Source organism: Accipiter gentilis, chromosome 10 (genome assembly GCF_929443795.1).
Source record: "Accipiter gentilis chromosome 10, bAccGen1.1, whole genome shotgun sequence".
Lineage (NCBI taxonomy): Eukaryota > Metazoa > Chordata > Aves > Accipitriformes > Accipitridae > Astur > Astur gentilis.
The window spans coordinates 28,839,367-28,851,409 of NC_064889.1; the positions used below are offsets into that span (position 1 = coordinate 28,839,367).

General features: G+C 45.4%; 1 protein-coding gene across 3 annotated transcripts in view; it reads right to left on the reverse strand.

Moving 5' to 3' along the window:
- MYH10 (myosin heavy chain 10) overlaps positions 1–10,698 on the reverse strand; it is a 104,632-nt gene extending 93,934 nt beyond the window's left edge. For all 3 annotated transcript variants that reach the window (XM_049811391.1, XM_049811390.1, XM_049811392.1), the window contains exons 1-2: positions 10,584–10,698; positions 7,449–7,826 (exon numbers count right to left, since the gene is read on the reverse strand). In XM_049811391.1, the coding sequence (XP_049667348.1) occupies positions 7,449–7,793 (345 nt within the window). In that variant the 5' untranslated portion in view covers positions 7,794–7,826; positions 10,584–10,698. The remainder of the gene's footprint in view (positions 1–7,448; positions 7,827–10,583) is intronic.
- Between the last annotated feature and the right edge of the window lie 1,345 nt (positions 10,699–12,043).

Consider the following 12,043-nt stretch of genomic DNA (forward strand, 5'->3'; position numbering starts at 1 on the left):
GTTCACCAGTACTGTAGTTTCACATTTATAGCCTTCAGGTTATGTGTTTAAGGAGATAAAAACCAACATTAAATCAGCGGTGCAGGTTATACTCCTGCTCAGTAAGCTCACCACCTCTCAGAGAGAGACAGGCTCAGTGTCACAGCCACTCAGCATGACTGCTTCAGCCACAGCAACTGCTAAGACATAAAACATGATCTCAGGTTGCACCAGGGCCAGAAAAGTATTAATACCCTTTCATAAGGCTCCTGTATAGCTGCATGTTTGAGCTTGATTGCTCTACAGAAGACTTAGAACAGGCTACCTGTGCCTTCTGATGCAGACATACAGCTTGAAGGGGTGTCTTGCAACACAGTGCATTCCACAGAGTACTTGGAGTCCATAATCCAATTTATTGCACCTTTTTCAGCTGCTAATCTACCATTTTTAATAGAAGCAGAGAATATGACAAGAACATGCACTTTTTTCAAACCTCTGCTTGCCTGAAGGCAAGGAGGGCATTGATTCACTTCCCTGAAATCCCTCTGACATTTCTAACAAAGTAATACCCTACACAGGACTCTCTCAACTTCATCACATTTATGAGTCCTCCAGAAAATCAGAGTTAATTTAAAAATACGTTCTTGTGTCAAAGCAGCCCTTACAATTTGAACCCCGGCATTTCTTCTGCACTATATTATTTACTAGATCCAGTGACTGGTTTGTGTTAAAGAAGATGAAATTAAGTAACAAATTCTTGAGAAACAAATTTCTCACAGGTTCTTTTAATATCACTCTTCACTACTCAGTAATGTGAAACATTCCCAACTGGACCAGCACAAAAATTAAAGCAAACAGAACACAGAAGCTTACATAATAACATAGATTGTTCTAGGTTACACTCTGGCCTCACAAGAGGCAACAGCTTAAGAGAAGAAACAGCTTATAGACAGTTCCTCAAGTGCAGTTTTGTAAGAGCTTCTACCCACAGCAGGCTCTGAACTGGGGACTACAGCATATTTCTCATTCTTTCCCTCTTCTGCCCCAATAAAATGGAAAGTACATAAAAAAATGAAAGTAGCACAGGGCTGCAGAGCAATTACAGAGGTAATGCTTGTAATTATCAAAAAAATATCTGCTAAAGTATTTTTGGTTGCACAATAGTAAGCATGTTTTCTTCTTTACTGGTAGAAAGAAAACCTAGTAGGCATATACACAGAGAGAAATAATTAGCAACACGGTTCCACAAGCTGTCAGCCTTACATAAACAGTTTCTAACCTTTTGAAAAAGTCTTTACAAAAAAAAAACGTCGAGGAGTGGGCAGGGAAGATAATGCATAGTTCATTAGAGCTTGAAGGACTTTGAAGTTGAATCTAACCCTTTCCTCAATACTGCTTCACCATCTTTTTGTCCTTCCTCGAGGAACAACAAAACTAGTCATTTATAACTTGACTTCACCTACAGCATGCACACATCTTACGCCACACGCTCCCACCTTGAACTCTCTAGCTGAGCACCCAAAACACGGGACATGGGCTCACCAACAACAGACAGGACCAGGGGAACATCCCACATACAGTCACACCAAGGCAAGAGGCCATCTAGATGCTGACATGGGTTAATAGAAGTCAAGTGTTTGAGAAATTCTATTAATTCTAATCCTTTTGACTGAATGAGGTCAGGAAGCAGTTAAGCAGTAGTTGCAATGATTTATGGTTGTATCAGCAAGGTACATATAATCACAACTGCGGGCAATGGACTTCCTCCAGGAGAGCTGGGACTAGGACAGATGTGGCAACAGCAACATTTATTTATTTTTTTTTTTAATAGATTTTTATAAAGCCCATTGGATTTTGAATAGCTTAGTTTTTACTGTAGCTTAATGACACCCTATGTTTGAGTGAGCAATTTCTTCATCCCATCTTATGGCACTGGGTACAGGAATGGGAACTTTTGACTTCACAAGACAGACTTCTGGTCCTGTAATATCTTTTTTCAGTTTGATTATCTTTTCTAACTCGAACATTTATAGACCCATTGAGTAGACAACATGCCACTTATCCAGGAACTTTTCAGGTATTAGCCTGCACTTACCAGTCAGACCATTAAAATACAGCCATCCGCAACTCAGATGTTATATTTGTCTGGAAAAATCAGTAAGGTGTGTCAAACCTCCATACTATTATTGTTTGCTATCCATACTATTAGTGTTTGCTAATGCACTTAAGAAACCCATTTTGGTTTAAAAAAATATTTCTGTTAACAAGATGAGCATAAGGTTATGTTTTTACATTCATTAATAGAGTATGTAGGAACATAAACATTTAAAGTATGCTTTAAAAGGGAAATGGAAGGGTTTTTCTTGCCATCAAAAGAGGTATTGACACAAAAGCAGAGTTCCATTGTCTGCAATATCAAGAACAAGTTGCTTTCCATCCAAGTAGAAATGAGGTATTTACATTCCTGATCTATGCAACTAACTGCATTTTGAGTAACTGAAATGGTTTTTAAAAAGACTTAAAAATTCAAAACTCTAGGAAAGTTGTATCCAGAATGCTGCCTAACAAAGCATTGAAACATTATTTGGAGTGATCAGGAACACTCCTGACCACTTTAAGAGGTATAGCAGCTCTCGCTCAAAAAAAACCAAACCAACAAAAAAAACATCTTGCCCTGAAGCGAAAAAGGACTCTCAAACTGCACACTAACTAGTCAGTCTCTCTTCCAAGCGCAGAGAAAACACAATGGTAAAAAGCAACCTAAATACTTTAAAAAAAACAGAGTTCTTCCCTTCAGAGCAGCTATGAGTCAAATTGGGTAGTAAACTTTGAGTAGAAGCCCAATTTTGAACATAACTGACATGCCTATATATAAGCTTTCTGAATAGACACTGAAGCCAATATGTTGTTGATATTGAAGTGCAGAGATCAAGATGGAAAAAACACTTCTTCCTACACCAGAAACTCCTTTGCATCTTTCAGACCTTATTTGTAGCTGTTCACCAAAGCAACTAAGTATTTCTCCCCTCCATAATGTGAAGTGCAGCATCTGTCCTCCTAGCACCTTATTTTCAGACTAAGTTCTCCTTCTTGTTTATCTCCCCTGCCACTCCCATCCCTTCCAAGCAAAACCAGAGACCCATTTCAAGTGTCTCCTTTTTCCCAGGACTCCAACTGAAGGAGACAGCTATAGTTTGGACAGCCAAAGTCACTTCTTCAGCTGGGCTTCACACACACACCCCCAACAGCAAACTGACACCACAAACCTGAGCCATGAACAAAACTGCTCCTGAACCTCTACAGCTTACAGCACAGCAGTTTAAAAATTGAAGTCAGTGATTTCCTACATTCAGGTACCATATTGGACCATGAAGACTTTGGAAGCTGGTTCATGAGAAACCCCAACTTCATGAAGCAGTGACATGGAGCAGTCATCTTGCCTAATTACAGCTTGACACAAATCATTACGGCTAACAGTGGTCTTGAGAACCTGTTAGCATTCAAGGTGATAGACCCTTAACTTCCACTCCTTCCAGTGGATGTCTCCATTTTATTGTCCGATTCAAAGATTATTTCGCTCCACCCCATGAAATCCTGTTTTGTTGACATGACTTAAGCAGGAACCAAAATCTAGGGCTGATATCTAGGTGCCTTCACAATGGCATTTTACATGCAGGTCTTGTAAAAACAGAGATGTTTCCTCACTCAGGCTACAGACCTTGGTGACCAAAACCTGACAACTAGACTCTTAAAACAATGCCCCCAAAAAGCTATCTGGAACTCAGTTCATCATGGTATAAGGATATTCAAGAACCACCACAAAACCAGTCTGAGCAAAATCACATTTATTCCAAATCTTCAAAGGACCTCCTAAGCCTTTGGGTATTCCTCCTGGGTACCCTTACAATGAACTACCTCCAGTTTCTGATCCACAGCTATGAAGGCTATTACTAAATACAGGCTGAAGCTAGTGTTAAAGCTAGCCACTCTAAAGCAGAGCAGCCAAAATAGTAGTTTTATATGAAGTGAAGAATTGACAGTTCACAAGCATTTAAGGTAACCAAAAGCCATGAGAAGCTGCCACTACAGCAAGACATGAGAGACCAATTTAGAGTATTAGTATTAGATACATCCCTGCCATAAGAAATGCTGATAACCCTAGAAAAGCACAAAATTTGGAAAAATTCAGATATGAAACACATGGAAGAGTACAAATGCCTACCAAAGGTAGAAGTAATGAGGAAAAAATGCTGTAGATGGCTGCACCTTCACAGAACCAACACTTGCACTTGATGAAAACCAAGCCTCAAACATGAGCAGGGATATTCTTGGGGACTCTCAGATTCTGCACTACCATGCTTAGTCATTGACAGGTTAAGGAGATAAGTCCAAGTGCAAGAATTCACAATGATAGATTTACCCATTCTCAGGGGTGCAAATATATATATATATAATATACTCCAAAGAATTTGCAAAGATAGTACAGCTTCTCTAGGAAAGACTTTTTTCTAACATATTCTTCAGTTACACTCAAAATAAACTTTGTGGCAAGAAATTGAATAGGTGATATTAAAAGTGGAGCAAGAAATGAAGTTATTTCATCTCCAAAGCAAAACTGGGATCTCTATAGTTTACACTCCAACCATTCTTCCCAGCAGTTCTTGTACAAGTTCTGCTACCTTTCATCTTCTATGCTGTCATGAACAGACCAGAAATAAAAGACAGGACCAAGCATGGACATCACGCTTTTACAAGCCACTGGTCTTCCACATTCTCCATTTGAGTTCATCTCCCACAGCACAGTAATAATGCAACCCAGAGCCCAAGATCATACCACTTGGCAGACATTAGAAATGCTAGAAGTTCCAGAAACTCCTCACCATCCCTACTTAGATGTTACATGAAACTCTTGATGAAATGAGCATCACTGCCCAGGTCATGCCGACTGGCACTAGCTAGCTTTAGTCAGCCCTCCCTGTTCCTCCAGCAGTGTCATCTTGGAGAGGTAGATTATAGACAGATGACTAGACCCACTGGCCAAATCCCTCAACTCGTTTGTTTCCTTTCTAGGGATTGAAAGGAAACATGTATCTACTTCAGTTGACAGTCCTTCATCTTCTACTTCCTAGAAAGGCAACACTGCATGCTGCATATTGTGAATTAAAGGAAACCAAATCAGATTCACCATCTCCATCTTAAGTACTTGAGACCAACACCAAAATACAAGATTTCAGTTTGGTTATTATGGGAGTACTATCTGGAAATCAAAACATACCCTTAACCAACTCTTGTCACAGCCAAACCACCATAATTCTCTTCATCAGCTAACTTTGACTCTTTCTTACGCCATGAGAACTTCAGCAGGATAGGCAAGTAATGGCAATTGCTCTGGGCTGTGCAGTAAGCAGCAGCAATGACAGCGCCACATTCAAGAAGTTTAGGGATCCCTGACAGAGAACCCTACCAGAACTAAAATCCCCACCAGCTCAAGTCCTTGATGAAGTTTCTCTCCATGGCCTGTTGATCTTTGCCAGCATTTCACCTTTACTCTAACAGTGCTTGCAACTGCTTTTTCCCCCCCGTCAAAAAATAAGCTGAATTTTAATTTCAGACAAGAACTCATTGTTACAGCTGCATAGAAACATTATTCTTGGTAACAGTAGCATCCTCCAGCAAGGTTCCTGCAACTCAGACCTCCAGTTAAGGCCAACATATCCATTAGCTTCTTGATCCCAACCAACTTCTTCCAGCTTGGGGGCGGGGGAGGTCATTAGTAATATACTGATGAGGTAATCCTCCTATGTGACAGCAGTATCTCAATGCCAAGGAACCAAGTTTTAGAGTCTGCCTCAACAGTTAAAGAATGAAAGCAGAAAGCACCCTTTTGGGAAGGTGGGGTGGGGGAAAAAAAAAAGGTAAGTCACCCATAGGATATCAGTTAAACTCCACATATACAGTAAGCCAGCCTTTCAAAAAGCAAAGGTTTTTAATCTGTCAGTCATCCAAAGTAACACAGTACTGTATCATCTGTGTATATAGAAGAGTGACAGGTTCTCAATGCCATCCTCCAGAAGCATTTGTGGCTATGTTTACTGTATGAAGTCCTTGGACTGGAGCTTGCTTTGACATTTAAGGCCTTCAGCTTTTAACCTTCATAATGAAATACAGTTGTAATAGTTGTAATGAATTTCATAACAACTAGCATTATGATTGATACGTTGAAAACTTTTGACCTATCAACTTGTTTACTTTTAATTTTCAATCCAGTCCTTACTAATTATCCAATTAGTTTACTTATAAGCTTGCAGAAAGCATTCCAGAAGTATTTTTCACTGAGCTCTGCTGTAAGAGTCTTGGTGGAAGGCCTTGGAAGGGTAAAAACCAATAACCCACAGAGGAAACTGACACAGAAGCACAAATATGAAGAATATTTTGAAGTTGCATATAATTTTTTATAAGTCCAAACATTATCAAGGTCTAAGCAAAAAAGGTACCCCATTAATACCCAAATGGAGGGGAAAATGAGCCAACTAACTAGCGGAACTAAATAAAGTGGATTTAAGTGTTAGAACAAGTGTTTATTAAAATGAGCCAAGCATTTAAGCAGATGTTCCAGTTTCTTTTAAGATAGAAAATCTACTTGTAGCTCTTAATGATACTCTGACTCAACAAGTCACTATGCAATCACTTTGCCAAGAGACAAGGAGCTACTCTTAACTGTACAGCACAGACACTCATTTAGCATTGTTCAAGGAAGGAACGGGGTCAAAAGCAGCATCAATGGCGTTGTGATTCCTAACTCTATAGAAAGATGGTGATAAGCCAGATGTTCCAATTAGTGCTTCAAAACCACTGAAAAAAAGAAAGCTTTATCTTATTGGTTTATTTTAAGCACTTGAACACATTCTTTCCTGGCCCACTAAGTTGATATTAGATTCCAAAAAGACATTTGGCATTCCTAGCACTCTCCAACTTCAGCTTTGAAATAATAGCATAGCCTCTTATTATAATTTTTAATACACAGCAAGTTAAAACAAGATATATGCTTATTCATATGAGCAATTAAACAAGAGTAATTCAGCAAAGTTAGGTTTTGTAATCTCTCGTCAGCTCAAACAAGCCATTTGATACTATTCACTGTATCAGTTAAGCATGTCTGAGGCAAGTGCTCTAACGAGCGGCATGAGCTAAGCACCCAGAGTTGCCATTTAGCATTCTATTTTTGAAAGATGCTTGCAGAATTATTTCCATAGGAGAATTTTTTATTATTTGTTTTATGACAACAGAGTTCTTGACCCGTACACAGCATGGAAACCCTGGGCTAACCTAAATGCTAGGGACACAAAGTATTTAGGCTACCAAAATCAGAAACAAGACCCACTTCCTCCATTTCAAATGGGTAAAAGAATGGGAATCAGGTAAGTTCAGCTGAATTAGCACCTGTAATTAATCTAATAATTAGTACTTACATAGATGAGCCCAGAGTAATACCGATCCTTTAAATTATGCAATACAGAGGCTTCATTTAAACAGGTTAATTCTGCCATGTCTTCCACTTTAGAGAACTTGGGAGGATTCATCTTCTGAATATCATCTTTATTGACTAGTGCTTTCTTTCCGTTCTCTGCCAGTTCGACCAACACTTCATCCCCTTTTTCCTCCTTGATGCTGGCTGCCTCAAAACCATGGCGTTCTGAAGGAATCCACACCAACTTTTTAGCAGTCCAATCAGCCTGGGTGGCAGGGTTGTAGATTACAGCCCTATCCACAAAGAGGTATCTCTCCGGATCTTCCTGTCCGGATCTTTGTGCCATTGTAGGAAGTGAAGGTATCCACTATCAGTTACCCTGTAAATTGGAGAGGAAAAAAACAAAGAGTACATTACATACTATATTCTTATCAATGAAATGAATGGAGCTATGGCACATCAATAAAATGATCTATCACAAGTAACTGTATCTACTCTTGATGAAGAAGCATCATTCATTTCCTCCATAGCCTAAAGAAGTTGCTATACAACTGAGAGCCCCATGTCACTCAGCAGCCCCCTCTGAATAAACCAACTGCCACACAAAAGTTAAAGTGATCCGTCAGGTATAATTCCAGACCCAGTACAGGAAACACAGTATAAACTGGTTCTAATTGTGCACCAACTAAGGAGAGACATTGCAACAATGTGAGAGCTACAAGCAGGAAAAACACGCATCTGTCTTCTGTGCTTAAATAAGGAAGAAGAGCAAATTTAATAAGAGCTTGCCAGTAAACTCAACTTTACTTGAACAGTAAAAAAAAAAGAAAGCAAAAAGGATCAATATCAAAATATTAAAAAATAAAATAAAGTTGTTCAGTGGATAGCTAACTACAGTAACCAGAAAGTGACACGAATGTTTTCAAATGTGGATTTTCAACTACAGACAAGCACTTGAGACACTTGGGGTTTCTGCAAGCTATTAAGCTAGCTAAACTTTGCTCATATTCTTCCTGAAAAACATAAGACTTTGCATTTCTACAGCCTGCTTCTGTTCTATTGTGAGCACTGGCATTATTACCATATCCCAAAAAAATGTCTCCAGATCTCAAGTTTACCTTGAGGCTCAAGACGCAGCAAGGACTGATGTTAGATTTTCCAACAGCTTCACGAGTAGTTTGGAGGGAAAAGAAAAACTGCTGACAAGAGCTCCTGTGCGCTCATTTTACTTATTTGCCTCTGTCTAAGAGATGCCACTACATCTTTTGTTAATACTACTGTCACATCCAGGATTCCTGGAGCTAGCAATTTCACCTGTAACTGCCTAGGGAACAATAAGGTCAAGCCTGACACCTAGTACTCAGGTCATTAAATATCTTGTTTTTTCACACACTAGATCTTTTCTGCTGAAGAATCTTACATTAGCTAATTGTAGCCTTTTCCAGCAGGCAACCTAAAGGTTAGCTTCAAAAGCAAGGAAGGTTTTGCAAACTGCATCTGTCATCTTGCATACTACAGTATGCACCCTGATGGAAGTTCTGCAACACACCCATCCTCAGAACATGTAATTAAATACAATAGTTGTGTCTCCATCTTCGGCATGGACATTGGTTACATTGTCCAACTTTAATGCAAAGTAAGCATGAAATCATTGAACCCTTCAGAGGTTTGAGGAGCAGACCGTTTACTACAGTTGGCTTAATTCAAATCAAGAGGTGATGACTCAACATTTGAAGTATTTTAGAAGAGCCTCTGAGAGAAAAACCTCAGTGAAGAAAGAGGGAATTGTTGAGGGGACACCTTAAGAGATAGATGGACTCCTCAGCCAGGAAAATTAAGATATTCATCAAGGAACACTACCTTTGGCTCAAGAAGCCCACAAGTTTAATATCCGAGCCTCCAACCCCAGTTCAAAAAGCTGATTGTTGGAACTCCAGCTGTAGTCTAGCACAGTGGAGACAAAGACCTGAAACACCACTGCTGCTCTCGTGTGCAAATGCATCTCGGTGTCAAGTCTCTGAAAGCTCCCTGGCCAGGTATAACAGACAACCAAACGCATCCATGATAAGCTCAGTCTCGGTTTTGCACACTGAGATGTAGCGAAGCCTAGAGGTCAAATAAAACTCATACGACAAAATTAATCATTATCGTTCCCCATTGGAATTAAAGGCCGAAGACTGAAATGAATGCATGGACTGACTTTATGGCACTCCCTGAGGAATATACCTAACATCGGGGGATCACAGACAGTTTCACGGTCATTCTTCCACTTTGGCTTTTAATTCCACCGAGCCCATCACAAAAGACCTTCTGCAGAAGCAAAGCAAGTTGCAGCTTACTCTACTCAAGGCTCCCCTGTTAACAATGGCATTCAAATGAAATACACAAATGAGCACATTTATCATGCAGGAATCCAGCACTCCCAAAAGACGACTAGTGCAAGGAGGAAAAAGAAAAAGAAAGAAGGAAAGAAAAACCCTACACACGTTCTGCTTCTCTAAACAAAAAGGGGGTAGGGGGAGCACCGGCGGAGATGGGGAGTGGCATCCCTCAGTGCAGCCCGGGCATTTTCAAGGACAGGGGCAGCCCGAGGAGCCGCAGAAGCCGCACCGCCCCCGGGCGCCGAGGGCTGATGCTCGCCGCCGTCCTGCTGCGGGAGCGGCTGCGGAACCCCCCCCCGGCAGGGCCGCAGGCCCCGCCGCCGCCCCGAAGGACAAAGGAGGCGGCCGGGGCCGCTCGGCCCGGCGGCGGCGGCGGCCCCCTCCCCGGCGCAGCCCGGCCCCAGCCCCGCGCCCCCCGCCCAGCCGCCGCCCCGCCCGCTCGGAGGCTGCGGGAAAGGGAGAAAATGGCCACCTTCCCTTCACCGATGCAGCCGGCAGCGGCGGCGATGCGGCGGAGGGAGGGGAGGGGGGGGGGGGGGGGCGGAGGATGGCGGGGGGGATGCGGCGGAGCGGCCGGGCGGGACGGACGGCGCGGCCCACACAAGGGGGTCTTTGTGTGCCGGGCCCGCCGCCCCGCCCCACCCCCACCGCGGGCGGGCCCGGCCGCGCGCCCCCGGCGAGCCCACCCCACCCCCCCCGCTCCCCAGCCCAGCCCGCCCCGGGGAGCTCGGGGCCGCCGGTCCCCGCCGCCTCACCTGTGTAGCGCCCGGCCGCCGCCGTGCCCCGGAGCTCGCGCCGCCCGCCCGGCTCCTCAGCACTCGCGCCGCTCCGCCCCCCGCCCGCCGCGCTCCTTTAGCGCCACACAGAGCCCTCCGCCCCCCGCTCGCCGCCGCCGCCGGCCCCGCCCCCGCCGCCGCCGGCCGCCGCCCTCCCATTGGGCGACGGCCACGTCCGTCCGCCGCCGCGCGCTCGCCCATTGGCCCGCGGCGCGGCCGCTCTCCAGCCACGGCCATAGCAACCTCCACACGCTACCCTCCAAACCCCGCCTCTCCGCCTCGCCCCGCCCCCTCAGCGCTCACTGGCGGGCTCCGCCCGCCCGTCGGCCCACAGCGCTCCTCTCACTGGGCGCCCGCCACGCCTGTCGGGGCAGGCTCCGCCCCGTGCTGCAGCACGCCCGGCGGGGGGCGCGGCGCGTCCCCGGCGCTGCAGCGGGCGGTGCGCGCGGTGCTGCAGCGCGGGGCGGGCGCGCGCTTCCCCTTCACCCACCCGCCCTGCCCCCCCCCCCACCCCCCGACCCGGCGGCGTTCCTGTATTTTGGGTTGATGAAGGGGCTTTCAGGTCCCGGCTCCCGGGCCGGCTTCCACCGACGTGAGAGATAACGGGGAAACGCGTCCCCGGGCGCTGGAAGCGAGCGCTGCCGGCCCGCCGGGCTCCGGCGGCGGCGGCGCCGTGCTGGGGGCTCGGGGTCGCCTCACGCTGTCCTCAGCGGTGCTCGTCTGAGGTGGCAGTCACTGGTTTCCAGGCCCTGGGCGGGATGGCGGTCCGGCAGAAAAGCAGCTGGACCCGATTTCCAAACTTCCAGTTCCAGAAACTCTGCCGCAGCCCTCAGTAATTGCTCCCGGGGGTAATTAGCCTGACTCTTAACAATAAAAACCCAGCCCTCGCTTCAAACCTGACGTGGTCTCCCACCCCCCCCGGATCCGTTCCAGTGTCTCTGTGCTGGTTCTGCAGCCCCGCTCCTGCATGGCGGCCCCTCAGCCACCACAAAACAGCCCCGGACCCCTCTGCCCCAGGCCGGCCGGCCAAGCTTGTGCTCACAGGCATGTTTTTCCCCTTCTTTAAACCTAATCCTGAGGCTTTTTGGAGCCCTTGCCCGTTTGCCAGCACTTTTTGTGAATCAGGTGGGTAGGCAGGGGGCTGCAGCATGGGGGGAAAAAAGCCATTTGCAGCATCTCTGAGACTCTCGTGGGCTCACGTGGACTTTGCAAATCGGTGCCGGGTGGGTTTCAGGTGTAATGCCTCGGGGGGGCTGCTGGCCCACGCGATCCTGCGCTGTTGCTGCCTGGGATTTTGAGATGGAGAGCTTCAATGTCGTGATGGCCTTCCCTGTTTTTTTTACAAAATCTTTCCCGTGTTTCGCTCCCTGGCTCAGAAAGCTTCTCGGGGATCACGCATGGTGCGTTCAACCTCCAGGGAATGGGCACAACCTCTCACC